Source organism: Eretmochelys imbricata, chromosome 11 (genome assembly GCF_965152235.1).
Source record: "Eretmochelys imbricata isolate rEreImb1 chromosome 11, rEreImb1.hap1, whole genome shotgun sequence".
NCBI classification, from domain to species: Eukaryota; Metazoa; Chordata; order Testudines; family Cheloniidae; genus Eretmochelys; species Eretmochelys imbricata.
The window spans coordinates 81,304,712-81,324,085 of NC_135582.1; the positions used below are offsets into that span (position 1 = coordinate 81,304,712).

At 50.0% G+C, this 19,374-nt stretch overlaps 1 protein-coding gene across 8 annotated transcripts in view; it reads right to left on the reverse strand.

Moving 5' to 3' along the window:
- Positions 1 to 326: 326 nt before the first annotated feature.
- LOC144272214 (uncharacterized) overlaps positions 327 to 19,374 on the reverse strand; it is a 30,413-nt gene continuing 11,365 nt past the window's right edge. For 3 of the 8 annotated variants that reach the window (XR_013347512.1, XM_077830130.1, XM_077830131.1), the window contains exon 4: positions 17,086 to 18,784. Coding sequence is in view for 2 of the 8 variants with exons in the window: in XM_077830130.1 (XP_077686256.1) it covers positions 18,689 to 18,784 (96 nt within the window). In the remaining 6 variants the exon portion in view is untranslated. Of the gene's footprint in view, positions 1,468 to 17,085; positions 18,785 to 19,374 lie in introns of those variants that run through there. The other 5 variants (XR_013347513.1, XM_077830133.1, XR_013347511.1 and 2 more) reach the window with 4 other exon arrangements.

Here is a 19,374-nt window from a genome sequence, read left to right on the forward strand (position 1 = left end):
GCACTTTCAGGAAAGTGATGTAGGTGGCCCCAGATGACCCTGGGCACCCAAGTGGGAGAGAGAAGGCAAGGGGCAGGGAAAGAATAGAGGGTAGATTCTATAATCGGCAGCATACATAGAGACCCCCATAGTTCAGGCTGCCCGACACATCCATTCTGGGCACTGAATGAGGCAGGAGCCCTGCGGGGAAAAATGGTATGTGACAGTGTAAATTAAAATTGTACCACAATGTATTTCCACAAGTGGCCAGGATTAAGGTTGTTTGGGCAAAATCAAGCTCCAGTTCTGGATCAGTTTGAGAGCCCAGCCCAGCCCAGGTCTGGGGATGGGTGGCGATAGGTGTTCTGAGTTAGTTTAGGGCCTGAGCCATGTAGCTTTCTCCCACCTGAGGAAAAAGGAGCTCCTGGAGGGATTTTCCTCTCTCCTCCCATGTTGACAAGAGACAGAGGGCTTGGCAGCTTTGCAGCTGGGGATGCACCAGTTAAATAAGAGATGATGCGGGCTTCTTCTCCTCTGCCTAGGACTTGCTAGAGGATCACCACCAGTCATCTTAGGGGTGGCTCCTGCAGTCAGTTGACCCAACAGATGTGCAGACAGATGGTGCTGAGAAGCCAAATACCCCCATGTGTTGTGGGAATGGCCATGGATGCCGTTCACTGGGGACAGCCCTGGTCAGGGCATTGTTCCTCCGCCGGGTGGTCTCTCTGATGCACATTCAGGCTGGTTTTCTTGCAGAACCCTTTCCCACACTCCGGACACGTGTAGGGCGTCTCGCCAGTGTGGGTTCTCCGGTGTGCAATAAGTGGGGACCGCGCATAAAAGCCCTTTCCACACTCAGGACACTTGTAGGGCCTCTCTCCCATGTGGATCCGCTGGTGGGCAAGCAGGGCGGAGCTCTGACTGAAGCCCTTCCTGCACTCGGGGCATCTGTAGGGCCGCTCCCCCGTGTGGTTCCTCTGGTGTTTGATGGGGGCGGAGCTGTTTGTGTCGCTCTTCCCGCACTCGGCACAGCGGTAGGGCCTCTTGCCCATGTGCAGCCGCTGGTGGGCGGTGAAGTCCGAGCTTTGCGTGAAGCCCTTCCCGCACTGGGAGCACCAGTAGGGCCGCTCCCCCGTGTGCACTCTCTGGTGCGTGGCCAGGTTGGAGCTCTGGCTGAAGCCCTTCCCGCACTGGGGGCATTCGTAGAGCTTCTCTCCCGTGTGGGTTCTCTGGTGGGTGATGAGCTGCGAGCTCTGGCTGAAGGCTTTCCCGCATTCGGGGCATTGGTAGGGCTTCTCTCCCGTGTGGGTTCTCTGGTGGGTGACGAGCTGCGAGCTCTGGATGAAGCTCTTCCCACAGCTGAGGCACTGGTAGGGTTTCTCCCCAGTGTGGATGCGCCGGTGCTTAGCCAGGGTGGAGCTGACGGTGAAGCCTTTCCCGCACAAAGGACACCCGTAGGGCTTCTTGCCCAAGTGGATTCTCTGATGTCTAGTAAGACCTAAGCGCCCACAGAAGCTTTTCCCACAGTCTGGACACGTCTTCTTTCCCTCTCCTGGGTGGAGTCTCTGCAGGATTGTGAGGTCATTGAGGACACCTCCCCCAGTTGGGATGGATTTCCCCAGTCTCTTTGCCGGAGGGTTTCTTTGCTCCCTTTTGGACCTACCTGGACTCTCAGAAGCTTTGCCCTGCTCAAGAGAGCAGAAATTTCCCTTCTCTTTGGATCTTCCCAGTAACGTCCCATGAAATTCCACTTGCTCAGGATCTCCCTGCTGAGGACTCTCCTTCTTATTCTCACTCACCGTCCCCTGACCTGCTGGGATAGAGAGAGTGAGCCAGAAGTGAGTCGCTCCCAGGATGCCTCAAACAGGGCAGGGAGGGTGCAAACCAAAATAACTGTTTGGGAGATTGAGGAATCTGGAGCAGAATCCCCCCAGCCATTCCTCCGAGGCGGGGGATTCTACGACCTCGTGCCATCCAAACTCTGTGGAGGACAAGTGGCCACGAGAGGGAATTACCAGAAGGTGGCAGTCAGGATTACTGGAAGATCACAAGGATACGACACCTGCCAATAAACCCTAGCTTTCTACTCCCTCATCTCAGGTTCCTGACATCAGTCTCCCATGTGCCCTACCTGTACAGGTGTTTCTTTGGTTCTCCCTTTCCCGGACCGACGGCTCTTCCCCTCGTTCCATCTGCGAGATCACATCGTAATTAGACACAGTGCTGGGCGGGGGGGGAGGGAGAAAACACATCAGGGTAAATTACATGATTGTGGAATCTCTCACAAAAATCTCCCAAGATATTATACAACAGTAGAACTCCTGAACTTGCTCTCAGTGCTCAGAGCCATAGGGGTCCGCATTAGCCAGCCGCTGAGCCCCTGGCTATGTCCAGTGCCTTTTCCCCTGAACCCCACCTGGCTCAGCTCTCCGCACACGCAGTATTGCCAGCCTCCAGAAACCAAAGATCATGAGGGGTTATTTATATCAAACCCTGTTTTTCCATCTGTCTTTTGACTTTTAACTCTCCTCTGTTCCTCTGCCACTGGGGGTGTCAGAATTCCACGTGAAAAGGCAACCTTTAATGGACACAACCCATGCAAGCGACTCCATTTACCATCTCCTCAGCCCTATCATAAAGGAACTGTCATCCAATTCGTATTACCCAAGTCCCCCTGCTCCCTCCTCTACCTGGGTCCCAGCAGCACAATCCAACTCGCCATTCCCTGCCTCCCATTCCCCCAGGCCCCTCTCTCTGTTCCAGGGCCATACAGGTCAGATCTGAACCCTCAGCCCTACAGAGCTCGCACAGAACGCTGTCCACATGCCCAGCCCAGAAGATTGTGGGTTTGCAGTGACTTTTTGAATCAGGGTGACAGCTCCTGCAGGGACCAAGATCCTAGACTCTTGATCAGTTTGTGAGAGTTTGAGTTGGCAACGCTGCCTTCCCCTGGCTGCAGGAAGGGGACTGTTCTCTGCACCCCCTCAGCCTCCCTCCTGCCCCCACATTCCCTCAACTGCCCTTCTTCCCCTCTCATTTTCCCCATCCCCCTGTCATGGTGTCTCTACTGCTCCTCACAGTTCCTGTGTCTTGTCCAGCCCCTTCAACCTGTGGGCCTGGCTTCAATTCCATGGAAAACAGTGGGAGGTGGAAGTCAATTTTATGAAGGGTAGCCTCACATTAGAAGATGGCAGCCATCTTGCAGGCTCCAGCTGCACCGATAGTAAGGGGAGATGGGCATTTTGAATAAAGGAAAAGTCATGAGTTGGCACCTTTTGTCACGTTTTCATGAGACAGGACCCCCCCCCCCCCCCCAATCACCAGAGTTGTGATCAAATCACCAGAGTTGGCAATACTGGGTATGTCTCCACTTCAATCAGATGTGTGACTGCAGATCGGAGAGACATAACTAGCCCACGCCGGCACGGCTAAAAGTAGCGGTGTAGACGTGGTGACATGGGCTACTGTGCTTGTGCAACCTACAGAGAGAGGAGGTAAGTCTATGCTTGTATCGGTTGCAATTTACTTACCGATTCTGTGCTACAGAACTCTCTCTGACTTAATGTATCTGGACAGGCCATGAACTCACATCCTCCCTGCAGACTACAGCTGGGTTTTCTATAGGAACCCTCTAAATACTAAAAAGTGGTAATGATAACAGGATTTGCTTTCTTTTTCTGCTTCTTAAGACTCCAGTACCAGTTTTCAACATAACACAGTTTCACACACACATGCAATTAGCAGATCCAAATTTCTTTTCCCCCCATTTGTTTCTTTTTACTGAATAACACTCCAAAGACAAACCAGTACAGCACAGCAGTGACAATGAACCCTAGCCGGATTAACATCACCAATGAGAGATGCATTACTTTCCTTAAAATGAAGAATATAGCATAGAGCCTACACCCAAAAATATTTATATTTAAACCTCGCAAAATAAGGGAGACTTTTGGGACTTTTGTCAAACAAAGATCATCTACTTTCATGCAGGCTCAGCCTAGGTATTATACTGACAACTAGATCAAACATTTGGCTGCCTGGAGAATAGGAGTAAGATCCTGACTCAGACACCAAAAAATCCCAGACCGTCCGATTTGTTTGTAGCCAAGAAAACAGAGGGGGCTGGTGCCGATGATGGAAATGGTACCGCCGGCACTGAGTACAGCTCCGTTGTTTGCGGTGCCGGGAGCAGTGTTGACCCCAAAGTTAGCATCGGTACCGAAGTAACTAACAGTGCTGAAGAGGAGGGCGGTGACTGATGGCACAGTAACATTGGCAGAGCCAGCCACAGGATACCGAAGAAGTTCCCGGTGCTGAGGAGGGAGCCCCGTACCAGCCCCATTTCCACTGAATGTGGAAAGGAAACACTGGGGTGTGGCGCTGACAGACTCATAGGTTCAGCAGCGTGCCCAGTCAGCAGGGCTGTAAACGATGCCAGTCTGGCAAAGTCCTGGACCAAGTGGGAGGTCAGGACAGAAAGGCAGAGGGGGTCCACTGCTGCCTGATACAGAAACAGCCAGGGCCAGCATTGCCCTCGTCGGCACCGGGGTCAATGGACACCCTGGGGCCAGAACCGGAGTCAATGGTAAGGGATCTCTGACCTCCCTGCGCAGTGCTGGGGAGCTGTTGACAAATCCTGCTCCATCCTGCACACTGGCACTCACGCTGTGCCAATCCACGCTCCTTCTGGAGGAGGGAGACGAGTCCCCATGGGAGCTGGAGTGGCCTCAGTTGGACTCATGGGACCTTTTCCATGGCATACTCAATGGGGAAGGACTCTTTGGGGAGGTGCCAGCCCCAGGACATAAAGCAGCAGCTCTTTCCGACCCCAAAGGCCACTTCCGAGCCAACAAGGCCTCGTGCTGAAGCAGGCCGCGTGGCCTGTTCAATGAGTCCATTTGGGGAACGAGCTGCAAACCAAACGCTGCTCCTTGCCGTGGGCCTCAGCCAGCATCGGTGTGGAGACCGCCCTTCCCCTGCCCCAAACAATGTTTCACCTCTGGGGAGAGCGTCACCCAGGAGCACTTAAACTCCAACACACACACACTATACTAGGAGTACTAATGAACTACACGCAAGTCGAAAAAAGTCACTGAATAGAGGATTACAAGGATGAAAACCACACAGACCTCTGACTCCAGCCATGGGCACTAAGAAGGAACTGTGGGGGGTCAGGCCCCTCATGTAGCTGGGGGATGGGCCACCCCTCTACAGATACTGCTTGGTAAAATTCTCTGGCTCCAGCGCTCTGGGTGCGCACACAGTTAAGTGGAATACACGGCTGCATCTACTCAAGGAAGAGAAATTACTTATTTTCGTTTTTGGAATTAAAGATGTTAACATATAAATGCCGCAGACCAATCTGTAAAATTACAGGAAATTCTATTGAGAGCCAACCCACAGATTCAGTCTACATTACCCCTGGTAGCTCCATCTTCTCCTCGCTGGGCTGGGCTGGACCTACCGGTGCTCAAATGGTTGCCAGTTTTCAATCCCTGATAGAACTCACTAGAGATTGGTAAGGAGCTTTGAGCTTCTAACTAAAGACACATGCCGGGGAATGTCTGCCCTTAACGAAAACTTCCACCCAGCTTCCAAACAGCTCCTGAGCTGGTTAACAACTTCCTGCACTCCCTCTAGTGTGCTGAAATAGCAACCCTTTGTTTGCAGTCCTTTGAGCCTCTCTCAAGCCACCTTGTCTGGGAATGTTCCCTGTCAACACAGAGCAAGCAGAAACAGCAGCTGAAACTACAGCAATAAGCCTTCCACCTGAACCCTGGAAAAGACAGGAACGTTATGGATGTGCAGCCCACACTGTTGCACTTTTTAGCCATGCTGGAAGTGGTAAAGCTAGAGTGGGTGTAACCCAACACCTTCTGAGTGTGGTGTCCTGTCCCATCCAGTGGCACTGAGACCCGATAGAGAGCAATTAATGAGTCTGCTCTACAGTCTTAGCTAACAGCCAGCTGGCTTTTAGCTCATGCGGTAGAGGCTCATGCACTAAGCTCCAGAGGTCCCCAATTCGATTCTGCCCACTGATAACCAGGGTCTGTCAGCGTTAGGTGTGCTCTTACTGCAATCAAATCTCCGCCATCTGCAGATGGTGAATGTGGGAAACCTCTAAGACTGTCTGCCCTCAGTGGAATCTGTCCGTACAGCTTCAAAAACAGCTACTGAACACGTCCACTAACTCCCACACCCGCCTCTGGGCCCTTCTAACTAAAGCCCTGTCTACACTATAGCACTTTTACGTCAGCAAAACTTTCATCGTTGGGAGTGTGAAAAAAGCCACCCCCCGAGCCACATAAGTTTTGCCGCCATAAGCACTTGTGTGCACAGCACTATGTCGGCGAGAGAGGCTCTCCTGCCGTCATAGCTACCACCGCTCGCTATGTCGACGGGAGCGCGCTCTCCCCTCAGCACAATGTGGCTACACAAGCGATCTTACAGCAGCACAGCTGTATCGGTGCAGCCGGGCCGCTCGAAGTGTAGACAGTATTGACGTTTTTGGCTCTGCTATCTTAGGCTTTGTCTACACTGGCCCTTTCATCGTTAAAACTTTTGTTGCTCAGGGGTGTGAAAAAACACCCCCCGAACGACAAATGTTTTAACGATGAAAAGCGCCTGTGTGGACAGTGCGTCATTGGTGGGAGCCGCGCTCCTGTCAACGAAGCTACTGCCCTCGTTCGGGGTGGTTTTATTTTGTGGCTGGGAGAGCTCTCCCAGCAGTGCGCAGTGTTGACATAGCCTTACCGGGGGTCTCTTTGAAGAGCCAGGGGCTGCTTCTGCTCAGTGAGTTTTCCTGATCCTTTAGGGCTTGTCATCGTTACAAATGTTACTGTAACCTACATGCTTACACTGCAGAGAGGCAGGGACACGGAATTTAGCTGAATTCTTTGTCTCTGCACACTCTCATTATTCCCCTGCATGACGTCCCTGTAGTGAGTCCTCTAATGAGGGGTCAAAAATTTCTGCTGCCTACACGGCCACCACCTTGGAGTCACTGACCCCTGAGACATCCAGCATCCCCCACTCAGTGGCTGCTCAGCACTGAACCCACCAGCTCAGCCCTGGCCAGGCTGCGAAACACCCACTGGCCCACAAAGACCAGGGAACATTCCAGTATTGCCAACGCTTCTGATTTAATCACGTGTCTCACAACAGATGGTTTCCGAGTAGCAGCCGTGATAGTCTGTATCCACAAAAAGAACAGGAGGACTTGTGGCACCTTAGAGACTAACCAATTTATTTGAGCATAAGCTTTCGTGAGCTACAGCTCACTTCATCGGATGCATTCAGTGGAAAATACAGTGGGGAGATTTTATACACACAGAGACCATGAAACAATGGGTGTTACCATACACACTGTAAGGAGAGTGATCAGGTAAGGTGAGCTATTACCAGCAGAAGAAAAAAAAAACCTGTTGTGATGATCCAGGTGGGCCATTTCCAGCAGTTGACAAGAACGTCTGAGGAACAGTAGGGGGGAAATAAAACATGGGGAAATAGTTTTACTTTGTGTAATGACACATCCACTCCCAGTCTTTATTCAAGCCTAATTTAATGGTGTCCAGTTTGCAAATTAATTCCAATTCAGCAGTCTCTCATTGGGAGTCTGTTTTTGAAGTTTTTTTGTTGAAGAATTGCCACTTTTAGGTCTGTAATTGAGTGACCAGAGAGATTGAAGTGTTCTCCGACTGGTTTTTGAATGTTATAATTCTTGATGTCTGATTTGTGTCCATTTATTCTTTTGCATAGAGACTGTCCAGTTTGGCCAATGTACATGACAGAGGGGCATTGCTGGCACATATCACATTGGTAGATGTGCAGGTGAACGAGCCTCTGATAGTGTGGTTGATGTGATTAGGCCCTACGATGGTGTCCCCTGAATAGAGATATGTGGACACAGTTGGCAACAAGCTTTGTTGCAAGGATAGGTTTCTGGGTTAGTGTTTTTGTTGTGTGGTTGCTGGTGAGTATTTGCTTCAGGTTGGGGGGCTGTCTGTAAGCAAGGATTGGCCTGTCTCCCAAGATCTGTGAGAGTGATGGGTCGTCCTTCAGGATAGGTTGTAGATCCTTGATGATGTGTTGGAGAGGTTTTATTTGGGGGCTGAAGGTGATGGCTAGTGGTGTTCTGTTATTTTCTTTGTTGGGCCTGTCCGGTAGTAGGTAACTTCTGGGTACTCTTCTGGCTCTGTCAATCTGTTTCTTCACTTCAGCAGGTGGGTACTGTAGTTGTAAGAATGCTTGATAGAGATCTTGTAGATGTTTGTCTCTGTCTGAGGGGTTGGAACAAATGCGGTTGTATCGTAGAGCTCGGCTGTAGACAATGGATCATGTGGTGTGGTCTGGATGAAACCTGGAGGCATGTAGGTAAGTATAGGGGTCAGTAGGTTTCTGGTATAGGGTGGTGTTTATGTGACCATTGCTTATTAGCACTGTAGTGTCCAGGAAGTGGATCTCTTGTGTGGACTGGACCAGGCTGAGGTTGATAGTGGGATGGAAATTGTTGAAATCATGGTGGAATTCCTCAAGGGCTTCTTTTCCATGGGTCCAGATGATAAAGATGTCATCAATGTAGCGCAAGTAGAGTAGGGGCATTGGGGACGAGAGCTGAGGAAGTGTTGTTCTAAGTCAGCCATGAAAATGTTGGCATACTGTGGGGCCATGCGGGTACCCATAGCAGTGCCGCTGATTTGAAGGTATACATTGTCCCCAAATGTGAAATAGTTACGGATGAGGACAAAGTCACAAAGTTCAGCCACCAAGTTTGCCATGAAATTATCGGAGATACTGTTCCTGATGGCTTGTAGTCCATCTTTGTGTGGAATGTTGGTGTAAAGAGCTTCTACATCCATAGTGGCCAGGATGGTGTTTTCAGGAAGATCACCAATGGATTGTAGTTTCCTCAGGAAGTCAGTAGTGTCTCGAAGATAGCTGGGAGTGCTGGTAGCGTAGGGCCTGAGGAGAGAGTCCACACAGCAGGCAGTCCTGCTGTCAGGGTGCCAATGGCTGAGACGATGGGGCGTCCAGGATTTCCAGGTTTATAGATCTTGGGTAGCAGATAGAATACCCCTGGTCGAGGTTCCAGGGGTGTGTCTGTGCGGATTTGTTCTTGTGCTTTTTCAGGGAGTTTCTTGAGCAAATGCTGTAGTTTCTTTTGGTAACCCTCAGTGGGATCAGAGGGTAATGACTTGTAGAAAGTGGTGTTGGCGAGCTGCCGAGCAGCTTCTTGTTCATATTCCAACCTATTCATGATGACAACAGCACCTCCTTTGTCAGCCTTTTTGATTATGATGTCAGAGTTGTTTCTGAGTCTCTGGATGGCATTGTGTTCTGCACGGCTAAGGTTATGGGGCAAGTGATGCTGCTTTTCCACAATTTCAGCCCTTGCACATTGGCGGAAGCACTCCATGTAGGAGTCCAGTCTGTTGTTTCGACCTTCAGGAGGAGTCCACCCAGAATCCTTTTTTTGTAGTGTTGGTAGGAAGGTCTCTGTGGGTTAGTCTGCTGTTCAGGTGTGTTGGAAATATTCCTTGAGTCGGAGATGTCGAAAATAGGATTCTAGGTCACCACAGAACTGTATCATGTTCGTGGGGGTAGAGGAGCAGAAGGAGAGGCCCCCTTCCTCCTCACCGCCTCCCCCCCCACCCGTTCCTCACATGTTCTTGTCAACTGCTGGAAATGGCCCAGCTTGATTATCACTACAAAAGGTCGTCGTCATCCCCCCCCGCTCTCCCGCTGGTAATAGCTCACCTTACCTGATCACTCTCCTTACAGTGTGTATGGTAACACCCATTGTTTCATGGTCTCTGTGTGTACAAAACCTCCGCACTGTATTTTCTACTGAATGCATCCGATGAAGTGAGCTGTAGCTCACGAAAGCTTATGCTCAAATAAATTGGTTAGTCTCTCAGGTGTCACAAGTCCTCCTGTTCTTTTTACAATAGCTGGTGCTTTTTACAGTCTCAAGTGCTCTGCCGGAATCAGATTATTACCTCAAAGAAAAGGAGTACTTGTGGCACCTTAGAGACTAACCAATTTATTTGAGCATGAGCTTTCGTGAGCTACAGCTCACTTCATCGGATGCATACTGTGGAAACTGCAGTAGACATTATATACACACAGAGACCATGAAACAATACCCCCTCCCACCCCACTGTCCTGCGGGCTATTACCAGCAGGAGAGTGAGTTTGTGTGGGGGGGGGCGGAGGGTGAGAAAACCTGGATTTGTGCTGGAAATGGCCCAACTTGATGATCACTTTAGATAAGCTATTACCAGCAGGACAGTGGGGTGGGAGGGGGTATTGTTTCATGGTCTCTGTGTGTATATAATGTCTACTGCAGTTTCCACAGTATGCATCCGATGAAGTGAGCTGTAGCTCACGAAAGCTCATGCTCAAATAAATTGGTTAGTCTCTAAGGTGCCACAAGTACTCCTTTTCTTTTTGCAAAGACAGACTAACACGGCTGTTACTCTGAAACCTGTCATTATTACCTCAGAATCACAGCTTTCCCCCCCTGAAGCCTCTCGCTCTCCTGGTTGCAGAAAAAGCATAAAATTATGACCTCAGAATGCACCAAGGCCGGAAGGCGAAGAACAGGACCCGACATTATTTTTAAAGCTCATGATTTTTAAGCCACTCTCGTGATTTTTTTGGGGGGGGGGTCCTCGTAATTTTTGAACGCTTGGTGGTGTCAACACTGCGGTCAGTGCCGGCGGGAGGGACACTTTGGAAGAGTTTAAGGGTTTGGTTCAGAAAGCCCGTGTTTCCTGTGGGACGGGGCTGGCTGGAGCCTGAGGCCCCGCTGCCGGGGCGGCCCCTCCCCACGTTTCACCCCCGTCCCGTCCCCCGCGGGGTTGGCTTCCAGCTGCAGCGGGTTCCCGCCCCCAGCCAGGCCCCTTCGCCCCGGGCGACCCCAGCCGCCGCCGGACACGTCCCCTACCTCGGCCCACTACCCCCGGCCGTCGGGGCCCGCGGATCCCGCTCCCAGGCGGGGGTTGTGGCGAGGGAGACAGGAAGGGGCGGCCTGGTCCCGGCTGGGGCTCCCGGGGGCAGGGCCGGGGCGGCCCCCGGGGCGCAGCGGCGGTGACAGACAGGGCGAGGCAGGCAGAGGCCGAAGGGGGCAGAGGCCCAGGGCCCCGGCAGCATCTGTCGCGGGGAGAGGGGCTGAGAGAGGCAACGCCAGGGCCTGCCTCCGCCTCCCGCCGTGCTGGGCCCCGGGGCCCTGTCCCACCCTGGCGGCTCTTTCCCAGCCCGGTTCAGAGCCTCCCCTCGGCGGAGGGCGTCAGCTGACTTGGGCTGGGGCTGCAGGGCCGTGAGGCCAGGGAGAGTCCCCCAGCGACCCGGGGTCAGGGTGCGAAGTGGCCTCAGGCCCTGTTGAAAGCGCCTCGCTTGCCCTTTTCGCCAGAGAGGCGGCCAGGTTTGGCCCTGGGGCGCCCCGTCATGGAGCCAGCTCGGATAGGAGACCCGGGGGGAGCGGGTGGTGGGTTTGTCCTGGAGGAGCTGTAAATACACCGGGGAGGTGGAAGGGGCGATGGGACGCAGCAGGCGCTGGGAAGAGTTGGCCTGACTTTTGAGGACAAGGCGAGATGGGAGGGGGCAGGCATTCCCCAATGGGACCCAGACATTCGGTCTCCGGGACAAGAGGGAGCTTTGGGGAATTGTTTCGGCCCCAGGAAGATGGATGACACCTGAAGATCCCCAGAAGAGTCTCTCTGAATCGTCCAGGCTTGCCAAATCTAAAACGTGGGCCCTGTGGAGCCTGGCAGGGGGAGCAGCAAAGGGATGGGCGAGCAAGGAGCTCCCGGGGACTGGTTCTGTCAGCACAGAGAGCGTTTGCTATGGTCCCAGTTTCCAGAGTCAACATTGCTTCTGGTGCTGACGGTAATTTGCACCAATGTCTAGGGGAGAGCAGCGGGGCTGAGGGAGGGATGGGGGGTGGTCTAGAACTAGGAGCATCCTGGAAGCTGGGTCTGAAGCGGGGCTACGGAACTCACCATCACCAAAGGGCGTAACGCGCACACAGCACAAATGTGACAGTCTGGGGTGGTTGTGATGGTCACTGCAGCAGGGGAACTGAGCAGCAGATTCTTGGGTTAGGTGCCAGTGACCTTCGAAAAGGAGGCTGTGTATCCAACCGAGGGCCCTGTCACAGGAGAATGAGGAGATGCTGAGCTCACAGGATGAGGGCTTGTTTTCCTTCATTCATTAAAAGCTGTGAGGTCCATGAAGTGCCCAGTCTGGCGTTAGGCCAGGGTTTTTCCTGCTCTATAGGATTTCTGGTGCATTAAGGCCTATCATCCCCAGAACCCACCCAAGAGGGATAGTCACCTCCACACCCAATCACAGAGAGGTTCAGGATCTCCATGGGGTTCTCTGATCTCCCCATCCCCGGAGCTGCTAATAGGGAAATTTACTTTGTCCATGTTCATTCATACACAGATAGAATCCCCTCATTTCTGGCTTCATGCTCTGAGCTATTCAGGTATCTCTGCAGGTTTAGCAATGAGCAAGTGATTGAATGTTTGCACTGTGACTGGGATCCAGGCCCCAGTGTGTGTGGAGGGCCCTGAATCTTTCTCGGGACCACATCTCCCACCAGCTGTCAGACTTTCTCAGAGTTTCCATGAACTCTTTCCCATCGTTTCTGATAAAACAACCCCCAGTAAAGACAGCAGCTGGCTGTATGCTCATAGAACATCTGTATTACAATATCTGATCTCATCTCTTTTAATTAACAGGCGTGGGATTTCTGATTCCTAAAGCCGATGTGACCTCCCAAATGGAACAAGGGGAAGAACTCTGTGTCCCAGATCTCGAGGATCCAGAGGACAGTAAGATCCTGAGAAGTGCCAGTACAGGTGAGGAGGAAGTTAGACCAAGTCCAAACCCATCTCTAGAATTCTCACAAACCTCATCTATCTCTATATGATAACCAGCAGTTGTCTCATGCCCATGACAGATTTCCCACAAGGCTTTGCAAGAAGTATGTAGTTCCTTCCCTTACACAATTATTGGAAATGTCATACTGGTTCAGACCCAAGGTCCATTTTGTCCAGTGTCCTGCCTCTGACAGTGGCTAGTGCCGGATGCTTCAGAGGAAGGTGTAAGACCCTACAGTCACAGATGTGGGGTGACCTAACCCCCACATAGGTCTCATCCTGGTCTCTGATACTTAGAGATTGTTTTAAGCCCTGAAACAAAAGGCTTCTCCCTTCGCAAATGTTTGTTAACTTTCATTACAACTCTGGATAGTCCTGTTATCTGTATAAATGTCCATTCTCTTTCTGAATCTTGCTAAGTACTTTGCCTTGATGACTTCCTGTGGCAGAGAGTTCCACCTCTAATTTCTAAGGTAACAAACCCAATCGTTTCAATCTCTCTTTATAAGAGTTTTTCCAGCCTCTTCATATTTCTCATTGCCTATCTATATTCTGCCCTTCAGCAGGGGCAGTGCAGCTGAGAAAGGCAGGAGGAGAGCAGCATCTGCCTCAGGCCTCTCCTGCACTGCTCAGCACAGAGACCACGGAGGTGTTAGGTGGTGAACAGTTTTTATTTTAAAGAGCCCAGCCTGCTCCTTGGGACTTTGATCAGGACTGCGCCAACCCAGGGCTGGGTTTACAAACCCAAGCAATTTGAGATAGTTGGCAAGTATAAGGACAGGCATGTCTCCGGCTTTGACCAACCTGATGACTGTGAGCAGCATGGGTAATTTTGTCTAATCTCTCTCCATGTTTATAACACACACATCACGCAATACCAGGGCGATCAGATCTTTTAGTTCTGCAGCCACCTGACAAATTGCTGTGATTTTGCTCCATGGACCACTTCACCTGCTCTTTGCTCACTCATCCTTCTCTGCCAGGGCTCTTTATAACCATCCTTGCCTCTAAGCAACTTTCTAACAGCTGCTGCTTTCAGTGAAAGAGAGGCCATCTCAAAAATATTTCCTTCCATTGCTCCTGGATAAAACATACAGCAGCTCAGGAGAAAAACAAGGATTGGAAACACCCCTGGCTCTGAAGTGCAGTACCAGCAATATTCATGCCTGAACAGGTGACAGGTTCAAAGTCTGATATAGCACATGTGGAGTGTCAACTGCTGCTGGATCCCACTGAGAACCTTGCTGTTTGCGGACCCCTATAGGAACGTAGGGTCTGACAGACTGGCTCAGACCTGTACCCCATCTATCCCAGCATCTTGGTTCTGACAGTGGCTGGTGCAGATGCTCCAGCAGAAGGTGCAAGAATCTCCGTAGTGGACAATGATGTGATAATCTGCCTGCATGGGAACTTTCTTCTGAAACCCAGTGAGTGGTTGGCATTTGCCGTAAAGACTGAGGGTTTGTACCCCATTTGATAAACCTCCAATAACCTTTAATAAATCTCTTGACTCATGTAACTGGATGGTCTTGATATTAGGATTAATGGCTCCTCTCCCGAATTTGCTTTCTACTCCAAACCCCAGTGAAATTCTTTTGCTGAAGGACCCTAGCTACAACCTTAGCTCCGTTTAGACATTGTCATGAATAGCTACAGAGTGCATTGAGATCCCTGCATGGGAGATGCTAGAGAAGAGCAAAGTGTTGTGCTCCTGTGAAAAGTCCCTTGGATTTTAATAGCCATTCAGGGCCTCACATGGCAACAAGGGAGGAGGGGCACACGTAACTCGGGCCATAAAATCATAACACTCACTGAGGTTCATCTGAGGACAAAGTCTCAGAAGAACCTACTATGAGAAGCCGTTCTGGAACCAAAGCTCTGTGGGTCATATTTTTACCACTGCATGATAAAACTGGTGAAGTCCAGGGACTTCTCCAAAGTCACAACATCCACTCCCAGAGATGGGGGAGAGAGGAAGGTTTATGACAGCCCTGAACCAAAAATTACTCATCTGAGAAAAAATAGGTTTGAAGGGAGCAAAGACAGGGATGTTGGGAAGTTGGCATCCTTTGGGTGCCTTAGCTGTGAGTTCCCAACCTTCCTAATGTTTGTTTCTTTTAACTGCAATCTGAAGTCTGAATTTTCTGCCTCTCTAGTGAGTGCTATTTTGATAAGGCTGAGAATTCATACCACTGTGTTATTACATCACAGTTAACTCCAGCTTAGTTTTTGTCTGTGAATTCTTACTAGTGTTTAATCCTTTCCTTTTATCTAATGGCGCATCAGTCTCTCTCTCTCCAGTTGCTTGCACGATTCCTTCAGCTTTGATTTTATTGCCTGCCGTGGCAAGATCCACTCACTGCAGTATTCTTGGTTAGTTCCAAAATGAGATGTGCTGAGCTGGGTTCTGTAAACTAAGCTGTTTCTTGCTCTCCATAAAGAGTAATGTCAGCCAAACGTAGTCTTTATTTTGCAAAAGCACAAGTAAAAATGGGCCTTCCGCGGTGCAGGACGAGCTCTTGGAAAGACACCGATGTTTTATTTCACCAGCCCTGGTAGCCACGGACAGCAGATGTTTTGGTGCATGTGGCTGTTAGTAGCTGCCCTTCTCGATGCAAATAATGGGCCTTCTCCTGCCATTATTGCTGGTTCTACAAGTCCCAATCCTGATTTAGGCCACAGTCCAGCAAAGCACTTAAGTGTGTGGGTGACTAAGTAGAACTTGCATGCATAAAGTTAAGTACGGGCTTTGGTATGTTGCTAGAGTAAGGCCTTCCTCTGCCAGATGGAATTAGGGCCATGGAGCATGAAGAGTTGGCACTACTCCTGAAAGCCTGTCTCCAGTGAGTCCAGCAAGACAGGTGTGAGCTGGGAATCGGCTAAAGATTTACAGCAAGGTTGGATCTATCACTGGCCAACAATGGGCCTGCATTGGTTGTTTAGATACATCTATAATGCCCCTTCACCACTTCTGCATAGCCTCAGAGGCCACTGTATATTTCAGGGCCAGATTTGAAATCCCATATGACCCATCCTACTTTAAAAGTGACCTGCAAAAAACCCACTCTACCACCAGCAATACATCTCCCCCTCCCACCCCCAGGCTTGTCCCCTCTTTTGGTCTGTTTTGATGTATAGAGAGGGGTTTATTGGTTTTCTACATTCCCAAGGTCTGGCCCTTCCCTAGTTTTGCTGGGAAACCTGCTGGATGTTTCAGACCCTGGCTCTCATGAGCTCCTTAATTGATGGGGTGTTTAATCTTTAACAAAGATTCCTTTATCCGAAATGTTTATTCATCACTAGAGTTAAATTGTGTGTTAAAAACAAAAAAGGAAGTGTTTAAACAGTTTGACTAAAAAGCCTTTCCCCTCTTAACTGCTCTCCTCTTGGCTTGTGTGTTATCACTGTCGGAAGCATTCTTTAGTCACTGTCTTTCACTTTTTTGCAAAGGGAAGCTACAAGGTGGTCTTATGAGCAATGGTTTGCACACTTCTGCAGACTCGGTTGCTTTGCAGTCAGAAATGAAATTGTAATGCAGCCACAGGCCTCCCCCGCTAGACTTGCACAAGCTGTACACTGACACAAAGGAAGGCACTGTTAGTGTCAGCTGTCCAGTCCAGTATATGGAACAAGCGTCAACCACATTGTGAGTTTTAATTATAGCCTGTGTTTAATATTAACTAGTGCCGGGGCATTGCAACCTGCTCCTCCAAACTTTATTACAGCTCAGACCTAATTGGCTCCTTCCAGCAGGACTAAACCCACTGAGGCATTTTGAAACCCTCCTAGTACCAGGATCTCTGAAAGAGCAGAATCAGAAGCTAGAAAGAGCAGAATCAGAAGCTCATTTTGGCGTATCCCTCTGACATGTTCCCTAGGACAGTATATTCCCTTAGTTACTAGGCAGTGGAAAGCAACTGGTTTTTCCTCTCTCTTTCTCACCTTATTTAAAGGAAAGTAAATCTCCCCAGCGATGATGCAGTAAATGGACCTAGACGAGTCTGGGAACTTTAACAAAAGCCGCCACGTAAGCAAAATATAACCCTCTCCCTTTAAGAGCTTTCAGATCCCTACACCACAGGGAAAAGTGGCAGAAACTCCATGAAGTCCACTAGGGCTGTGGTTCGTAACCAGGGGTACGTGGTGTTGAAATGGATCTTTTAACAACCCACAGCTGAGCATGTGTTTACCGATACCAGTGTGAATTCGGAAACCAATATGCTTAATGCACAGTCATTTATTTGAGAGAGAATCACACAAGCAGTTAAGGTTACATGGTATACATTCTTTTCCATAAGCCTCAGTTCCCCAAGCATAAACCCTCAGTAACTATATTGGCCTTACACAGTATCCTGATTGGCCAACAAAGCAGGTATAACTACCAGCTCTAGATGGAGACTTCTTTTCTTCTCTTCTTTCCCCTCTCAGGCACTTGGTCTGTCCCTCGAAGCAGGGCCTTGGTTACCCTGATGACTTTTGGTTCTAAGGTCTTGAAAAGATCCCTCAAGGCGGGGTTTTGGTTACCCCGATGATTTCTGTCTCACAGTCTCGAACCTCTTTGGATATTAATTGGGGACTTAATCTGACTCATTTACTTTGCTTAGCACTTATATACCTTTTTGTTCTCAAAGGAGCCACATGTTCCAGAATTGTGCCTCATAGGTGTTTTATTATTGGTTTACTTCATAATTTTGGAAGGGATTGCAAAGCAGACACACAGACCAAAGCTCAGCCATAGTTTACTCTCTCATAAATCATTCACTTAAGCTCTTAGAATGACCCTTTTTGGATAACCTCACACTGACCCATGTCAGCCATGTCACCAGGCTCACTGATCGCATGATTTCACGTGTTCTTTACTTTCTGAGTGGGTTCGCTGCTGAAATATTCCCAAATTCGGGGTTAAAACACACATGCCCATTGAGCCGTTGTTAACCACTCCAGTGCAGTTTCAGCACTTCCAGTAGTATTCCACTCCATTTATCAAATGCTAAGAGAGTCCTGCTCCCAGAATCCTCTAGCCACACCGAACTTATGCTTGCCACATTCATATATATCAGTCACAGCAATTCATAATAATTTGGCACAGTCTCAACGTGTGCCCATGGGGGTATGCAGAGGTTTCTCAGAGGTACCTCAACTCAGCTAGATATTTGCCTAGTTTTACAACAGGCTACAGAAAAAGCACTAACGCAGTTAGTGCAAATGAAAAGGTCAGACAATGACTTGTTTATACTGTTCTGTATACTATACACTGAAATGTAAGTAAAATATTTATATTCCAATGGATTTATTTTATAATTACATGAGAAAGGAAGCCATTGGTCAGTAACAGTGTGCTGTGACACTTTTGTATTGTTATGTCTGATTTTGTAAGCAAGCAGTTTTAAAATGAGGTGAAACTTGGGGGTACAAAAGACAAAGCAGACTCCTGAAAGGGGTACAGTCGTCTGGAAAGGCTGAGAGCCACTGCATGCAGCAGATGCTCTGACCTACAGTGATGGGGAGCAGTGTAAAACTCAGATAGATGGATATTTAGTTACCTAGACAGCTTTCATTGCGCCTTCCTTCTTCTTCTGCCCCTTTAAGGCTCTCTGGCTGGGACACTTGGTCACTGTCCCATTCCTGGGAGCAGTCTCTTTCCCTGAGCTAGATCAGCTCCTGCAAGTGCTATGGGGAGAAAGAGCCTGTGTCAGTAACAGCAGCAGCTCTGGGACTTGGTAAGGAGGGGGCTTGTGCAGTCACTTCCTTTCCCTCTTTCAATTACCTGGGGTCTGTGGCTCCGGTGAATGTCTGCAGAGCCCCTGGGGCTTCTCTAGGGGCTAGATCAGGCCAGAAGACGGTGAGTGTTGCAGCCCGAGCTGGTATGGGGGACACAGGAAGGGGATGGAGTAGCTGATGGTGTCTGTAGCTCTGCACTGGGAGAAGGGGAGGGGAGGCAGGAAGTGGATGATAAGGAACAGAAGGGTCAGGGACTGGACAGCTCCTGGGTGTAATTTCCAGGCTGCAGCACAGCCACAGCGGAGACAATAACCTGCTCTCCCAGGGGAAGGGAAGACACAGGAATACGAGGGACGGAAAGGGGCAGGCATGAATGTCCAGGTACTCATCTTGCCCTGATAGGCTGCAGAATAGCGTCCACATTTCACTCCCCATTGCCCTCCTCTGATGAAGATGGGAAATGGCCACAGGGGAGACGCTCAGGTAGGGGATTTCTGGGGACTGGGTGTGTCCTGCAGAGGGGAGGGGATGTAAATACACTGTGGGGCTGAAGCTGTCTGTTAAACCTGCTGGGAGGAGAGACTTGTCAAGTCACTCACTTGGTGGGACAGCCACATGCTGGCCCCACCCATCACTCCTCCCTGCTCAAATGCCATTCAGACCAAGGCCATCCTGAAACTCCTGCTTTCCGCTTCTAGGGGTACTAAGCAAGCAGCCGAGCCCCACTTCTACCCTGGCCCCACTCTGCCTGTCCTGACAGCATGGCAGGGCAAGCATTAGGGAGGTT